Source organism: Sparus aurata, chromosome 20, assembly GCF_900880675.1.
Source record: "Sparus aurata chromosome 20, fSpaAur1.1, whole genome shotgun sequence".
Taxonomy (NCBI): Eukaryota; Metazoa; Chordata; class Actinopteri; order Spariformes; family Sparidae; genus Sparus; species Sparus aurata.
In genome coordinates, this window is record NC_044206.1 from 9426412 (window position 1) to 9444892 (window position 18481).

Genomic DNA, 18481 nt, shown 5'->3' on the forward strand with positions numbered 1-18481 from the left:
CTTCATGACAACCATCGTGTGTAAATGGAGAAATGTATGGTTAATTAAACTTTAGTACATAGTTATTTCGCTGTTAACAAACAATGAAATGCTTTCAAATCAATTTATTAAGCAGTTGTAAAGGTTTACAAACATCATCTGCAGCTTTACAATCAGCTATTGCTGAATGAATGCTCTCTGAAGCATTTCACTGTTTAACAGTGAAGAAACTATTAACTGAAGCTCAGTGAACTCTAAATTTACTATCAACACCACACACATGTCGTATATTGTCAATATAAACAATAACAAAAATGTCATAAATAGCAGCTGTAAAATGAAAAAACCAGAACACATACATCAGACATTATGGTTACAATAAGTCTGTGTGCCCAGCGTGAAGTCTGTAACTTACCATTATTTCTGTAGAGACTGATGCCGGCAAAAATATCTAAAAATAGATGTTATGTCTGTGTTTGTTTTTGTTTAAAAATGGTCCCATCTGCTTGATATGAATGAACTTGTGATTCATTTACCCCCAACACATAATCAATACATTTTAATCAGTTGTGTAATGATGCTTTCAGGTCCCTTGTGCCTCCATAGCAGTGGGTCCACTGAAATTAAGTAGGAGAGTTTGTGGGAAAAGGGGGGGGGGGGGGGGGGGGTCGGTACAATACATACATCCTCTTGAAAAGAACCAAGTCAAAATTGCTTAACACCATTTTTATGCCAGCATGCATGAAACAATAAAAAATAGTAAAAGTGGACAAACGACATGGGGAAGTAGCCTACTATCTCTTGCGTGTGTTTTTTTTTTAAATTTATTTATGACATTCTGTTTTGCGCTGTAATAAAAGAAAGAAAGACTCCATCACTTGTAACATGAGTAGATGTGACATTGATATGATATTTTAGAGGACATCAGCTCACAACGCCTGCGTGTGGATCCAATAAAACATCCCAGTCCATCAAGCACCCAGTTAAATCTCACTGGTCTGATGTCAAAAAATAAATAATAAGAAAATAAACATTAAGAAAGCGTCCATGAGGAGAACAAAGAGTGGACTGTAGTGTGGTGAAGCCCGCTGTTGTGTTTTTAGCACAGTAACCCTCTGCACCCCCGCCCCGTCTCCGCCGCCTCCTTCTCATTTGCTGCTGCTGCCTTTTCATCCCGCCTGTGTGCGCCCCATCCATACCAACATCACCCTCACTCATTCACCACATGTCCCCGCTGCTCTCGCCGGCTCCGATCGGACTCGATTGCCTTAAATCGCCTAAAAAAACAAACAAACGGGGGAAACCGCGTCGATGATCGTGTGACCAACAGCCGATCGGCGCTCTGACGGTAAGCGATCGCGTGTAATCGATCGGGGTTTGGATTTGTGATTTGTGATCTGTAGCGTGGCTTTTTTTTTTTTTTTTTTTACACATCCGAGTCTTTTATTCTCCGTGTCGGGCAGACGGCAGGTCGGTTTTATGGCAGTGTTATGTTGAAACGTCTTCAGATTTGACCATATCATGCCCCCTCGTCTTCTTACATGTGTCCCATTTCGAGACCCATTTTCTTGGTGTCACGTTTATTGGCCACCGGGTGAAGCATCTCTCTCGCCCTGTTGTCTCAGGCTGCCACAGTGTGAGAATGTTCTGGAAACAAGCCGCCTGGAGGGCTTTTATTTTGTAGTGAATTATTAAGGCTCTGCCAGCTTCACACTCAAACAAATGATATCACAAAAACAGGCTGCGTGTGTGTGTGTGTGTGTCTTTAACAGCTTAATATAAAGTTTAAAGTCTGGCTGGCCCCCCGTGTGTGTGTGTGTGCAGACTAGTTGACGTGTCTGCCATGCTGATGCAGAGGAGTACAGACAGCCACAGTGCCCTGGTTTCACAGGGAGCTGCTTTTTTTTGGCCTTTTGTCTGTCTTTTCACAAGTTCCTCCGGCCATCCTTCTCAGTCAGTCTGTGATCTGGCTTTTCTTTCTGTTTTTAGCCTCCCTCCTGATTAAATGTTTCATCAACTCATCTGACACAGAAGCACCACGGACTCATTTAAGGAGTCCAGTCCCGGCCCCCTCCCTAATAACAGGAGCCCCGGCCGGTCAAGTTGCTGAATTATTTAGGCTGCATTGGTTACTGCCTCGTCATCCGTCAGCCCGTGGTATCAGTCCCGTCCCCTGTGCCACCAACGATGACAGATGTGCGTGTTCATCATCACTGCATCAACACCATCCGACACGATGTCAGGGGGATAAAAGCCCCACTCGTCATCAGCCATTTGCAGGATCTTTTGGCTAAGTGAGCTCATAAACCGGAGGGATTAGAGCCGCTCCTCTGATGATGCCGGGGGCCTTCTGAACCCTTGTACTAGTTTTGGCCTGTTTGGATATGCCTGGAAGAGGCAAACCTAAACCTCAGTGGTTCTCTTTCTCAAGTAGATTCTGCCCCTCTCTAATCCTCTTCTTAAAATGTGACAGAGAAAATACGTTTTTCAGACGGATAATGACTGAGCCATAAGGTATTTTCAAGAATATCTATATTAATGCTACCTCACAATGAATCTACTCACTCATTAGGCCCACATATTCATAATGTAACTTAGATTAACTGTAAACGATACGCTGTCCGGGAATAAGAGTTAGGCTAAATAACAGAATTAAACCTTATATTAGCATATATATTCGAAACATGTTTATAATCAATAACATTTGCAACACTATATTTTCTGTATTTAATAGTTTATTTAAGTTTATCTGGCATTATTTGTTGGAGTTGGGAGATGTTAAACCATTGTAGTCCTTTTTGTCTGCTAGCAAAGATGGCAGATATGCTATTAGGTGACCAGGTGATGTCATTTTACCAATAGCAAACACTGCATTTTAAGGTGCAATATGTAAAAATTGGCCACCTGTCAAATTCATAACACAAACTGCTGCTTTTTACCTAAACGTATGACTTGTTATCTCAAGGACTTGAGTTTTTTAGCTAATGTCTGTAGCTGCTGTTCGCTAGTTAGCTCAGGTAGCTGTGCAGGTAGTGTTTGGCATGGAAGCACAGGGGCTTCGGAATGGACCAGGACTAGCTAGTTAGCATGCTAATTTTAGCAGATATCTCTGCACCACAATACAAAGATAGCACAATGTCGAAATTGCTCATTTTTGACATTCTGTTGATGATTTCAGTTGAAGTTTTCTTTTTAAGTTCTTACATAATACTTTTACATACATATTTCAAATAAATATTTACATATATCATAATTAAAAAGTCAAATGTAGAACTAAACATACAAGCAGACACACTGTAGTCCACGCACCTGACCCAGGGCGACCAAGAGAAATGTTAGCATGCTAACATGGTAAACTACAATGCTCAACATGGGAAACATTATACCTGCCTAGCATCATAAAGTTAGCATTGTCATTGTGTGGGATGTTAGCAAGCTGCAAATAGCATTTAGCACAAATAGTAGCTATAACTAGTACGGTCTCACAGGGTCTCATAGGCTGTAACTTGAATTTATTATTCCTAATAAATGTAAAGTAAAACAACCCTACCTTGTAAAGCTCATCATTTGTTCACAATTCTTGAGCTGAAAACTATTAAACTGTGCAATAACAAGAACGATTCCACAACACTGTTAGCCTGAAACAATTGAACCTCTTAACCCCTGAATTGTTATCTTATCTATGTGTCTGTTTTCATAGCCTATTTTTGTAATTCTAATGGGCTGTTGTTTTTGTTCACTGATCGTTTGGGTTTACAGTCAAAGTATACTTTCTCCTTAAATAGTAAAAGGAGGAAAATAATCTTACAATGTGTTATTAGTCATCAACTGACAGCAGATGGAGGCGGGGCCACTAAGGACACATTCACAGAGGGTTAGGTAACGAGCAGAGGTGGCGATCATTTGGAAAACGACACATATCAAAATAAACACTGGTGCTTCCAGTGTGGTAGAAGTTGTTATCCCAGGATGGAACCTTAACTATTACATATCTGTTGAAAAACACACACTCCTCTCAGAGAGAAGTGAAAGATAGGATCCTCTGGACCTCAGAACTTGTTTGTGCAACACCAATCTGCATCTTTGATATGAAGTGTGTATACATCAGGCTTGTTAACCTCTGCCTCAGGACCCTCACTGCTTAGTGTGAAAGCGGCTACCATCCCTCTCCACGGACACACACACACACACACACACACACGCACACTTAACATGCTATATTTAGACAGACAGCGAAAGAGGCAGAGTGTGATATTGAACGGAGCCTGTGGGATTGACTCTGACACACTGAATTCATCAGTCCCTGTCAAACATTCAGCCTGCAGATGTTACGTCAACATTTAGAGACGGTCGGAGGTGGCTGCTGATAACCCCAGTAACATCCACTAGATTTCGGTGAAGGCGTTCAGCTTGTGTACAACAGTGCCCTGCAGCCCTTTGTGTTTTGTAGTGTGTAGTGAGTGTCAAAAATAATGAGCTGCGTGATGATACATATCACAACTCCCACTTATAAAACGATAATTGGGTTTGTGTCGAGGCACGGTGGCAGAGCTCATTCGTCCTACAGTGACTGTCGGAAACGGTCCAGAGAGCAGCTTATTGTTTACACACACCGTAAGGAGCGATCCTCTAATGGATGTCAGTCTCGGGCGAGTGGGGATTTTATTTTAATATAATCGAGTGTGATGAGCCGAGGCAGGGTCCTCCGGGGCAGGATTGTTATTTGCATAGTCTTGGGACCTTTTCAAAGCCAGCAAGATTGCAGGCTGGTGCTCGGTAATCAGATTGCTCTGTTATTTTCCTTTTGATCACAGCAGCTTCCAGCTATTGTACACCTGGTGTTATATCTACAACTGAGGGGAAAATCCACTGCCAAACGTTCTAGCTATGAAATATTTAGTTTCTGAGTTGTGTTGTTTTGTGATTCATTTGTTGTTGTAATATTGATGTGACAGTGCACACAGTTTGAGCTACAATGGAGTCTGATAAAACACTGAAACAAGAAATCTGTTGGAGTCAGCCACTGAAAATCAAAGAGTGCTGGCGTCTTACCAGATCGAGGTGAGCAACCTTTATCATCAAAAGAGACATTTTTCCACCCCTCCCTTTGCCAAAGAAATCTGTTGGGAGCTGCAAAAGATATTTAAGCCCTGTAATGAAGGTAACACAGTGTAAACAAACATTTTTCAACCGATGTAAGTAGTCTATCAGAAAAAAATAGTACCAAACTTGCCGTATGCCCCACCAAAAAAGGATAAAATTAGTTTCTGACCACTTAGGGTATTTATCATTCACACAATTGAAACACACTTGCAACTATAAAGTTAATGTTTGTTAAAAGTGAATTAGCAATTTGTGTAGGGTATATTTTAATGTAAGGCTTTAATTTTCCACACATCCCTTAAAACCATTTAGAAGTCGCACACCTGAAATCGAAAACTGAAATATGCATCCTCACTCATAGATCACTGCTCACTGTGTAACAGAAAGATGGCCTGCTGAAATTAATCTGAGGGAACTCGCCGGTAACGTTGCACGTCAGAACGAGCCATGTCACAAGACTGCTCGAAAATGAATATATTACAAAATCAAACATAAATGTATAGATATGTAACATTCATATTTTCATTCAAATAGAAAACATTTGGTTCAACCTATACTAGGCTCAATGGCATCCTCTTGCATGCCTTTGCTTACTCCGAAATAGAGAAACAATACAATATACATGCAGGCAGGCTCCTGCATGAGTCCTTCCCATATTTGTAAAAATGAATACAATTAAATGTAACCTATTTTGATAATACATAAAACGTTTAACGGCAGCCCAGCTTTAAAAACAGTAAATGTAAACAAAACATTGGCTAGTTAATTTTGACTTAAGTCCATTTCATCAGCCCTTAGCCCTGAGCATAAAACACAACAGTATCAGGGTCGTTCAATTAATTGAGAAAATCACAACTTGCAAAACAGATACCATTTGGCTTCGCAATTTTAAAAAGTAAGAATAATTTTAGGCCTACAACAGTGATACTGTTAAGAAAAGATAACCGTTTCACATTTCCATGTGATTGTTTATCTTTTTTTTCAAAACCACCGCAGAGCCGCAGGTTGCTGAACCCCGTTTTAGATTCACTACAGTATGTAGCACATACATTCAGTATTATTGCAGGACTGAGAACAGCTTCTCCACTCACAAGAGCCTCAGAGGACCGGAAAGCAAAGCAGTCTGAGGACCCGAATTCTGAGGAAGACTATTCAGGGTCAACCATGTATCAGTCTTTTTGTTAGTAATGGAAAATTATTTCTCAAAAATACTGCTCGGCCTCTTTTATTCTCAAGAACTGCTCATCCACACTCTCTCAGACTCGACGCTGCACTTTGTAGGGTTCCTCAGCAATACGGCCGCCAGATGTGAAATCGCTTGCATTACCGGTTTGTCGAGCCAAAAAACGACACCCGATTCGCTGCCTTAAGTCAGAGCTGTGGGTCTGCGCAGATGGTTATTTTAAAGATATCTTTTTATTTCTCATCCAAACAGCTTCACACTCAACAGTGCGCTTTCTTTGGCCCCCAGCCATACACCCACCAGGTGTGAAGTAGTTCTTGTGCTATGAGACAGACAGACAGAAAGACAAAGATTCCTTGCTTTATAGTTAGATGTCACCCTTATCCAATGACACCACAAATATGCCTGATAGATGTCACTATAAATGATATGTGAATGTTAATTGTGTTCGTTATAAGAGCTCAAATGTTCTTCTTTAGCTTTGGAGCAACACATTTCTAGGTAATCTAATGATTTATTATTGGAGCTTTTTCTGAACTCACGAAGAAGCCTTTTGTTCGTCTGAAACTGTCCGAGTTACCATATTTGGAGATACCAGATGACAGCCACGATCGATGTTGTTTCCCTGTGTTGGCAAAAGTCGGTGTCCAACTTAATGTGCACTCTCGAGATGATAGAAGGGAGCCGATTTCCTGTTTTATGTGAGATAGTCAGCATCTTACAGGAAAGCTTTTCGGATCCATTAGCCGGAGAATATGTTTATGTGTGTGATAAGTTCAGATAAGTACCAATAAATCACTGTTTTCAGACATCTGCGACTGCACCAAGGGCCCGGGTCGAGTGTAGCACATCAACTTTGCTGACAGAAACTAGACGCATAATGAGACTGCAATACAATTTAAAACATCTCTATCAGTGCACGTCAAAATAAACATAAAAACCTTTCTGTCTCTCTCTCTTTACTTCCCTCTCTCCTCTCTTGCAGGGTACTGTTGCTCCTCAACCTATAAGACCTCCTCTCTGATCATCTCACACACACTCCTGCCATGCAGGAGGTGTAACCCTCCACCTTCTTCTTTCTTGTGCACCATCGGAGCACACCTAAAACAGAGAAGAAGTTAAAAAAAAAAAGACCAAAAACTTCTACCCGTAACCAGCTAAGATGTCAGAACCCGATGCCTCCTCACCGGCGGACCCTCCGCTGCCTCTCACCTCACCCCGGACCCCCCTGCAGCTGTCCTTCCCCTTCCTGAGGGAGGGCAGCCGGGTTTGGGAGAGGGAGAGGAAACCTCCACAGCCTGGAGAGCTGCCCAGCCCGCTGCCCACCAAACGCACCCGCACATACTCGGCGTGAGTCAGACAGATTCAAGTGTCATCGTCTTGACATTCATCTTCTTCAGACATAATATTGCTTCAATAATTGTTAATAAATCATTTATTATTCGTGGTTATAGGTTTAATAATGTAAAAATACAGTAAGACAGGTTTTATCAAGGTTTAAGCCCACAACCAGAATTCAGAGATTTTCTGTAATATAACAGCGTTCAGTTTAATTATAAAGTGTCTCATCAATTCATTAAGCGCTCAGAATAACTGTGGTGATGATTTCCGCCCCCCTTGTTTCTCTGCAGGACAGTGCGAGCCAGATCAGGTCCAGTATTTAAAGGGGTGTGTAAAAACTTCTCCAGGTCTCAGGGTCATGGATTCATACGCCCCTCTCGTGGAGGAGAGGACATCTTTGTCCACATCTCTGAGTGAGTGAATTTGTTTAGTTTACACAGTTTTTCTGCCATTAAGTGTTTTTTTAGAAGACAAGCTGCTGTGCTGGTTCAAAGCATGTTGTTTGGAGAGTACAAGAATTGAACTTTTAATGTTTATTTAACGTGTTATACGAAAATGTTGTCATCCCTTCTTGGGAATTTGGAATTGATGGTACCTTGATCAGTATCAGAACTTTCAGTGTTATTTGCTAATTTAGATCACCCATTGCTTAAGAAGAAACAACAGACAAGAAGACAACAAAAGGACTATAAGATTACTTATATTTTATCAATTGTATTAAAGGAGCACTCCCCTCATTTTCTAGAAGTCTGAAAATATAACTCCTGTAGTGTCATGGTGATAAGAATAATTTTAAGTGTGACAAGATGGGATATTTTTTGGGAGACCCCGGGACAATTTTGTCAAGATGTTGGGGCATCTCCAGCTGTGTTTGTGGTGACCAAAACAGGCTTTCTGTGCCAAAACATGATACTCCAGCAGAAAAAAATAAGTTGCGACATGAAGAAATGTGGTTTCAAAATATTCTTTTAGCGGAAACAGACATGTATTCTGCGTATTGGGTCGAGGGGAGAGGAGGCTTCTTGAAGGACCTTAGAGCGCGAAAACACAGGTGTCTCCCCATTCCCTTCCTCACGTCTCTTCCTTGCATCACTCTCTTGTACCCTGACTCGGGGAGAGGAGCTAAGATGTGAGGAAGAGACCCAAATGAGGGAGGCGAGGAGACACGATGGCAAGAAAAGTACTGCGTGGCTTTTACCAGACAAGGCAGGTCCAAAAATATGAGTTAAAACAAATGTTGCACTGTGGGAAGTGTAGAATCTAGTGCTCTCTGGAGTTTGCGTGATACTAGATACTCAAAGTCATGATATATCTGCTGAGTCGCTCTAGTTAACTGATTTTTAAATCTTACTTAAGCAAGCCCCCTAACTTTATGTGTAGTAGTAAACTGCTACATTGCCCATGATTCAATGTAAGACATCATGTTGAATTTGTGACTGTGTTTCCTGTGCAGCATTGAGGGAGAGTACGTGCCTATGGAGGGGGACGAGGTCACGTACAAGGTGTGCCCCATCCCCCCCAAGAACCAGAAGATCCAGGCGGTCGACGTGGTGATCACCCACCTGAATCCAGGCACCAAGCACGAGACCTGGTCAGGTCAGATCATCAGCTCCTAGACCAGCGCTCCGGGCCGCAAGACTGCAAAGGCAAAGGCGGATTTAAATGTCATTTTAGGTTTTTATGTTTTCAGTTGTGAGGTCTGGGGAACAGGGATCGGAGCTCGGCATACGGCAGAGCTCAGCCTGTGGTAGCTCGGTTATAGAAGGGTGAACGTTTACGGACAAAGGTTGGCGTTGAGAATTAAGCTTTGAATGTATATGTTTGAATGTTTTCTTTTGAAGGTCATTAGTTGGGTTTGAATGTTTGAGTTAGGTTTTGAAGGTTTTGTCAGGGCTTTGTGCTAGCATTTAATTTCACCATAGGAAATATATTTCAGTCGGGAATCAGCGGTCGCTCAAGAAGAAGCGATGTTCGGGATGTTGAAGAGGCCGAATCACATTTTGAGAAATTTGACCCAGTTTAGCAATATCGCCGCTCCATGGTCACATCACAGACAGGAAACTTTCAAGGGACCAGCTCAGTGGAGTTCTGAATTTAAACCCTAAACACCTAGGCAAACAACGGATGTGATTTACGTGCCACCACTGCCAAAAGTCACGTGACAAACATCTGATTGAATTACAGTATAGCCATATTGTGTCTGTGTTTACAGCGACAGATGGAGATGTTTGCCTCACATCAGAACATCAAATCAAAAGGAAATACAAGAAAAATACATTTGTTTCTGTTGTTTATGATCTGCCTTGGCTTAACGTGGAAGGATCTGCCTTCATCTTACTGCCTTCAGAAAATTTAAACATTTTCAAGGTTGTTTCACGCACCACCTGAGCTAGTGCGTGGCTGCCGAATGAAAACAATGAATGCACTTAACAGTGGAGAGTCAGTCTGACAAAGATCCAAATGGCTCTTAATGTGCTCCGGCCTCAGGAGCTGTGGTAAGCTCCACATATAAGGAATTATTTTCCTTCTTAATATTGTAGCACTACTGTATTTTGTCTACTCTGCAAATGTAGAAATCCAGTGATCTTGTAGCCAGCTCCTATGACGGTCCTAAGTTTTGGTGGTAGAGACAGTAGCTGGAAGTTATGAGGGCCTGCCACTGGGAGACCAGGCCAGAGGGTTTGGGGTCAGGGAAGGAAACAGAGAAAAGGAGAGGAAGGGAAGGGAAGGGAACAGGCAGAGGATAGAGGATAGAGTGAATACCTGTATATGTACTTGAGCTCAAACACAGCTTGATTGGAAATGTTATAAAGCACGTGCAAGAAGGAAGACGATGAATGAAAGTCGGCAGTTCTCAGCCTATTGGTTATCAGGTTAACTTGATTACATAAAGAAATAGTTCAACATTTGGGGAATTATGCTAATTCTCCGCCTTGCCGAGAGTTAGAAGAGAAGATTGAGACCACATTTGTACCTGCGTGCAAAATATGAAGCTACCACTAGCAGCCAGTTAGCTTAGCATAGCTTTGCTTAGCTTTGCTCAAAGACTGGAAATGGAGAAGTAGCTAGCCTGGCTTTGTACAAAGGTACACAGTCAGCTTACCATTATCTCTTGAACGCATTACATCTCAGCTGAACAAAAACTGAAGTGTAAAAACAACAGTCTTTAGGCTAAGTTAAGCTAACTGCCTGCTAGCTGTAGCTTCATATTGACCATACAGCCATTGGAGTGGCATCAATCGTTTCTTGTTCCTCTTATCAAAAATGTGAATATTTATATTCCCCAATTGTTTAACTTTTCGTTCAAATCATTTATAAAACTTTATCATTTTGAAGATAAAGCTCTAATGGCCACGTTTTTTTTTTATTTTTATTTTTTTATTATTGTTGTGATAAATGACTCCCTCTTGTGAAATGCTGTATTTCTTATTTTTTCTGGTGCGATATGTAAGAATGTTCCTTTAAAATGAAAATTAACCAAGATTTTCAACAGAATGTGAGGAAATATTAGTTTTGATGTTTTTTTTTGTGTTGCAAGATATCTACTGAGGTTAGCATGCTAACAAGCTAGCCCCGGCAGTACAAGGCTCCTTTACTCTGAGGTCCAAGTCCAGCTACACTGCTAACTGAGCAGTTGGCAGTTACTCTGGTGATACGCTGCACCCTACTTGTTTTGAATATGAATTCAACAAGTGACCAATTCTTACATACTGCACCTTTGATATAGACCAAGTAAATGAAACTGATACAGGGAAATACGCATCACCGCATCAAATTCAAGCTCAGGAGGATGAACTGCTGATTTTTAGGTGGAAGATTGATGACCGGGGAGTTCAGTAAGTTTCATTGCATCACGGCAAATGACTGTGAAATAAAAAAAAGAAAAAAAGAAAAAAAACAGAGCAGCAAAAGCTTCCTGATGTAATTTTAAAAAGACTATTTATTTATTGACTTATTTATTTTCATTTGTAACTATGAAACCATCAGGTGTTTGGTAATCAAAAGCTGCATTTATAAGTATTTGTGCAAATGTAAGCCTAACTGAATACACTGCACACCTCACTCTAATGATACTACCCTGTTAATACCCCTTTGCTACTGTCGTGTCATCGTTGACAGGGAAGAAGAAGAAGCAAACCTTCCGCCTTTCCGTACACAAGTTTCTAATTTCTACATAATCCTTGTCTAATTTTTAATAACTAAGTGATGTTCAAAACAACAAGCAGTCCCGTTGTTTTGGAAATCGGCATGTTCCGTAGCGTTTGTCGTAATTTGTACGTAGAATGTGTTGATTCTGTTTCTTCATGCAGTAACACGGTCGGAGCCTTCAGAGGAGCGTCTTCAGGTCTCCTATGCATCTTTGATTTCTCACCATGACTGTGACTTAACATCCTTGTAACACGCACACTCTGTTTGGTTTCCTTACTGTGAGGGAAATGAGTTTGATTGAGTTCGCAAGCACTTTTAATTTTTTTCAAATCACTGTGACGATGTCTTTTGTCATTAAGAAATAGTTTGAATAAAACTTACTACTGTATTCACAGACTTGTGTGTTTATTATTCGGGTTATATAGAGCAGAGGACCACTCTCTGTGCTCATTTTCCCTCAGTCTGTTCAGTCTTCACTGATGTCAGTACAAAGTGGAATAAACTAGGGCGGTTATTTTAAGGAGCCCTCTTCCACAAAGTGTTTTTGCAGTGAACTTCGCCTCAGTGTCTCAGACAGCTGTTTGGAATCTGAAACTGTTTGTCTGGGTTTGTTTTGGCATAGACCAGGTTGTGTCCACATGGCGGCACAGATAATCTGATCGTTCATTGTAAAGGTCAATGGAAAAACCATGGGTAATAAAACAACACATACTGGGGGAAAAAGGACTTCTCGAGAAAAATAAATCACAGACTAAGTTTTTGCAACAAAAAGTAAAGAAAGCAAATGGGGCCAAATGGACAAACAAGGGAAATTAGACTGACTTTACACTCCTTGAGAAGTAACAGGCAACCACTGACCTGACCTGGCAACCCGACTCCACAGACTGGAAGTATTCAGATCAGTTGCTGAAGTAAAATAAGCAACATCACATGGTGGAAATACACAGTCCTTCATTGAAAATGTTTATGATGTAAAAGCAAGTATACAGTATAAGCAAAATGTACTTTAAGTAATAAAAGTAGATGTAGTCATAATACAATAAAATGGCCCCTGTGGTTGTTTTACTAATGCTACTTATGCTATATTATTGGGTTATTATCACTGATGAAAGGAGCTTCTTTTTCACACTTAGTCTCTCCTCTAGGTGTCAGCAGTGTGTAAACTTTAGTTAACTGAATCTCTGAGTCAAACAGGTGCAGTTATCCCAGTTTGTCTCTTATTGTGCCATAGGGCTGCATTCAAAATGAAAGGTGATGACACTGAACTGCACTAACTATCCTTCATAGAGACCCTAACTAGACGCGAAGGCCCAGTTGCAGCCCAATAATAAAACTGGAGGCCATAGGTATAGCCATGCCCCGGATGCTGCAATTGAGCATGTTAACCATTCCAAATATATGAAGAAATAATGTATTGAAGGATGTCAAGGATGTGATTTTTGTAATTTAAAGTCAGGAATCAGTAGATAAGATACTGAAACTTTGGGAGAAATGTCATCCTGACTAAATGCACCCACTCAAAGGGGAGATAGGGAGAGTGATCGTGCTTGGTCAAGTAAAACAGAGACATTTTCAAATATTAAAGTTTTACTAACTTGTGTATAGGGGGCTCAAGGGCTTATCTTTTTCACTTTTACACAATCGAAAATTGTGACTGAAAAGTTCCAATTATTCTGAGATGGGACACAGTTTGTAGCAGTGCAATTGTTTGTGGCTTGCTTTTTTTCTTTGTCTGTGCTGATTTTCCCTCTGACTAATTGCTGGGGATTCAAATCACCTGTGCACAGTGTGGAGAGACTGACTCCAGATTGAGGAGTGGAAGCAGCTTGGGGCATTTCCCTCCCAGCCGATCATGGTGAAATGGCGCCCTTTTTTGAAGGCTTAAAGGAGGTGGGGAATCACACGCAGGAGGCTCACACTCTTGCTGTGTCTCAATTTAGTGTCTGCATCCTTCGGAGGACCCGGTCTTTGCCGTCTTTGAAGGCGAGCCCTTCAGAGAGACCTTGTTAACCGCGTCAACCGCTGTTAAATGGGACAGTCTAGCCATCTGAGCATTTCCTAGTAGCGTCACCAGATGTTTTACCCTAAAGAAATAATCTTGGGATATGTGAGGCCACGAAGGATGCTAGTGGTGCATCCTCCAAAAACAGGGAAAAGAAGGTCGCATTTGTGGGCTGCGTTTGGAGGAGCCTTCGGACTGGGACAGCCTTCGCACGGCGTAGTGACGTAATTGGCCATCAAATGCGGCCTCCAAAGGATGCCGACCATGAATTGAGACACAGCAACTCAGTAAAAACCTCATTCCCCTTTAATTGTCAGCCAGACACTCTGGTCTGTTTAGGCCCTTTTTTGCTTTTTTTTGTCTGCCCACGACTTTGAGTGAGGAAATTAGCTTATTTGGGAACCCCTTAAAAACCCAAGCTCCTATACACCTTCAGTTTACCTTTTTATTTCCTCTGGGGCTTGTAGGAGGCACTTGTTTAGTAAACCTGGAAGATGAATATATTTATTGGGCATTTCCCCTAGAATTTTATGTTACTTGTTTATATTTTTATGTAGTTTGGGCTGGCCTGTAAACGATTTACTGCCAGTACCGCCACAAGTTAAAGTATATTCTGAGCGTACAAACAACCATTATGTTTGATAGCCCTCCACATGGCAGCTAACTGGTGATTATCAGATAACAATTGTGGCAGCTGTATGATGACGGCAAAAATAAGCTCTCTCATAGGACACCCTTGAAGTATCCCATGATGCAACTCAGAAGTACTGGAATATTAACTGTTTGCTAAATCAGAGGCCAAAAGGGATGTATATAGTTATTTTGTTGTTTTTTTTGCTCTTAAAGCCAGCAGATCATCAGACAAAAATGTGCCTGCTTTATCACCGTGTAGCATGTATTCTTGATCCAAAGTAATTTGTTCCAGTTTAAGGTTTTAAACTTCTTTGTAAAAGTCTGCTGAGAGACGTTTTGCATGTATTGAATTCAAAAAAAGAAAATATTTCTCCTGTTTGATATATTTCCAAAGCCTCTAACACAGTTCTTATTGGAGACATCAGATTACATAAGCGCTTGAAAAACTTAATCTGAAATATGAGTGCTCATTTTTTCACTAAGGTCTCATCTCCAGTTTCTCCCCTGTAAAGTTTCACTTTGTTAAAGCTAGTGAAGACCAAGAGGTTAAGACAGTGGACGCACACAGTGAACTGCAAATGAGTTCCAAAAAAGAAAAGAATATGCTTTGAAAATGTACAAGGAAAAAACACCTAGCCTGACACACCTGAGAGCTAAACATGTTTCAGGTGTAAAATGAAATCAATATAATTGACAATGATAATAAAAAAGGAATAGAAAAAAGCAAACACAAGGAAACCCATGATGAGGCAGACAAGACAGGACTTTGGTCAGATTAATACACACCGTGTTTTTTCAGTTTTAAGCAATTATGTTTTATCTTCAAAAGACTGCAGCCATATTTTATAGGAGCCAAGAGTTTGGAGTGGTTTTTATTTTTATTGTTTGAATAAACCCTACAGCTTCTGATGTATTTGATTAACATGAACCAGAGGGGAGGAACTCGTTAGAGCAAGTCAGCAACAGCAGGTTGTGCTTGACCGTCAGGTCATCGTGCTGATACCACCTGACCCACAGTTCACACAGTCACACTGAAACAAGAGAGTATGGCAGCATGAGAGAAGAACGAGAGCCGATCCGACTGAATACAGAGGCGCAGACGTGACTTACTGTTTGGATCTCTGGCCTGATGAAAGAACAAAACAAGTACAGACCACATGTAGGGACAAAAAGGTGTGCTCGCAAATCTCTGGATGAAGCAAGCGTTCCTTGGCAAATTATTAACGAGATATTCATGCAATCAAGTGTTATCAGAGTTCACTAATGAAGAAACAGGAAACAACAGTGACACTAATAGTGGAACAACACGCTGAGAATCAGAGCAACGCCACTGGATAAAAATACAAGTGAAATGTAATAAGCATGTTTTATTGATTTTGTTACGACCAGGGCCTTTTGTTAAATCCCTGGCGCAACATGAGTGTGAGCCCCCCCGCCTTCCCATCCTCCAAGCACCAGCAGCAATAGCATTTTAACATAGTTTTATTCACAAACACATTTTGTACACAATCACACAATGCTGGCAGTCTGGGACAGTGGAGGAGAGCCCGCAGGAACTGGGAGGAGCCGGCCTTTAAACTTATGGCTCCAGGAAAGCAGCCAATCAGCTCCACAGGGCAACCTACAATCAGACACACCTGCAACCAATCTCACACACTCATACTCACACATTCATACTCACACAGGTAAAAGAGGGATATTAAAAACAGACAAATAGAAACATTTATGACCTCTAGGGCCGTAACAGATTTGTTTTAATTGTATTCATTTTCCGCCCGTTGCAATGCAAACACCCTGAATATGAAGAAACACACACTTAAACTTTTATGGCCAGCCTACGGTGATAGATGAGGAGCATTTGACATTTGTGTCGTAGACGAGAAGTGTGGGAAATGTGTGTTTGGCAGAGACAGACAGAGATACGCACGCATACACACACACACACACACACACAAACACACACACACACACACACACACACACACGCGCACACACACACACACACACACACACACATCTAATGACAGGAATTAATTATCAGCTCATTACTTGGAACAATCACACAGAGAATGTCTTCATCCCCTTCCGTAAGTGTGTGTGTGTGTGTGTGTGTGTGTGTGTGTGTGTGTGTGTGTGTGTGTGTGTGTGTGTGTGTGTGTGTGTGTGTGTGTGTGAGTTTAATGGGTCACACTGCTCAGATCTTCAGACACCAGAGTTAACTGCCTGCTTGTAACCTGATCGTTTAGACGCTTAATCAGGCTGAGGAGATTGTAGTAATTAAATGAGGACGCTCTCAGCTGAATGTAATCGGCTGTAGGATTTATGTAGTTCCAGTGACTGTAGAGTGTGGCTGTATGCGCTGCATATGGAACAGATAAACAGTATAAAATGCCTCTGACAGGAAACCCAGGAGTGTGTGTGTGAGGTTTTACAGCACGTTATCTCTGATGAGTTTTATGGCCTGATCAACCTTTGCTCTTCTCCTTTCTCTTCTGTCTTTCCTTTTTCCTGCAGTGTCTTTCAGAAATTTACAAGCTGCGTGTCTGTGTTTGCTGTCTGCCTGGTGCCTCCATCATATACAGTAACAAATCCCACTCACTCGCACAGATGAGCTCTGTCGTCAAAATGTCTTTTCCAGAGTCTGTTGTTTGATCCAACACACCATTTTTCATGCTGTTTTTCATTCCAAATCTCAAGTGACTGGTTATTGATTTGTTCAGTCCAATTACTATAGCTATAAAACAACCTGTGGCCCTTTCTCTCAATCTAAACCTTAGTCATACTGGCAAATCTTGATTAGCTGAAGGAAGTCGGACTGACCTTTCAGATACAGATTAGCCATGATTTACTCTTGGTCTATGCCGGCAGGGCTTTTTTTTGTTGCATAATCTGCTATAAAATGGTTAATTATGGTATTTGCAATATCCTTTTGTATGTATTAAACAATCTTGATATTGAAGTAGGTAGTTGGTGGATTTTGTAACTTTTAGGAAAGGCCAGGCTAACCCTTTCCCCTGTTTCAGTCTTTGCCCTATAAGCCTGTTCAGCTCAGCTAAGCTAAACCAAGCTAAGCTAAGCCATTCGGGTTGTTGAACTTTTTCTTTAAAATCTGCTCCAGTCAGAGTATTGCCTCAGCTTCTGTCTTAAAAATATTAAATGTAAAGGGTCTGTGGAATCTCTGTGATATGATGGAAGCGTTCAATAGCTAGTTTGATGTTAGCAAGGGACGAGGCACTTGAGAAACCTACGTAATGTCACATCCTTCCGACTGTTGCGGAAAATCCGACCTAAAACCTTCACAAAGAAATCCTTAATCCAGTAGCATTACACAACTTTAAAAAAGATCATCCACAGGCTAACCAAGAGAGATGGGGGAGGCTCTTATTTTTCCTGTCATGTTTCAATTTGTTCACCTATGACCAATAAAAGAGTGATTAAAATGGTTGATAGCTAGGAAGTGGCCATCTGTTGAACTCGTACTCAAAACAAGTTGGGAGCAGACTAACCTTGGATGGTTGCTACCTGTACCTGCTGTCAGCTAGTTTGCTCAGTTAGCTGTTCAGCTAGTGGTCCGGACTGGGAGCTCTGAGCACGGGGGAGTGATGCTGCTAACTCTGCCAGGATGGGCCACCACGGCTAGTTGGTAAGCTATAACTGCTAAACTATAATCTCTTCATATTTCATTGATATTTTTTGTCAATCTTTAATGTTTTAAACTAAAAACCTTACATATTGCAACTTTAATTATTCACTTTCATAATAATAATTGTTTATCTTTTGTGGCTGCTTGTCACACTTCAGGAACCCATAAGCACAGACTGTACAACCGGACTGGTTCTACATACACTTCTAGAAGTTAACGGGCCACACCATGTCTGTCCTGTTGAAGGTCAGAGCAGCTCATTTTATGCCTATTACACCAACATCATATTTCCATTTATTTTTTTCCTTGATGAACTGAATCCTCTTTAATGGCATTTCCTTTAAACTATTCATCTTGTCTCTTCTGTATTTATCACCAAGCAAGCAAACAACCGGCTTGAATCTGTGCCCTGTGTTTGCATGTTTGCCTTTGTTTCAAGCTCGTAATT

At 41.2% G+C, this 18481-nt stretch overlaps 1 protein-coding gene across 1 annotated transcript; it reads left to right on the forward strand.

Annotated features, from left to right (window-relative positions):
• The first annotated feature begins 1099 nt into the window (after positions 1-1099).
• csdc2a (cold shock domain containing C2, RNA binding a) lies at positions 1100-12149 on the forward strand. The gene is made up of 4 exons (XM_030401093.1): positions 1100-1327; positions 7251-7615; positions 7897-8019; positions 9060-12149. Exons 2-4 carry the CDS (start codon positions 7428-7430, stop codon positions 9220-9222), a joined length of 474 nt encoding a protein of 157 aa, XP_030256953.1. The 5' UTR covers positions 1100-1327; positions 7251-7427; the 3' UTR covers positions 9223-12149.
• Positions 12150-18481: the final 6332 nt, after the last annotated feature.

Excerpts from the sequence above, each read along its gene's own strand:
- csdc2a (XM_030401093.1), top strand. The coding sequence starts at position 7,428 with ATGTCAGAACCCGATGCCTCCTCACCGGCGGACCCTCCGCTGCCTCTC. Across the intron at positions 7,616-7,896 it reads CGCACCCGCACATACTCGGC|GACAGTGCGAGCCAGATCAG; the intron begins GTGAGTCAGACA and ends GTTTCTCTGCAG. Across the intron at positions 8,020-9,059 it reads ATCTTTGTCCACATCTCTGA|CATTGAGGGAGAGTACGTGC; the intron begins GTGAGTGAATTT and ends TTTCCTGTGCAG.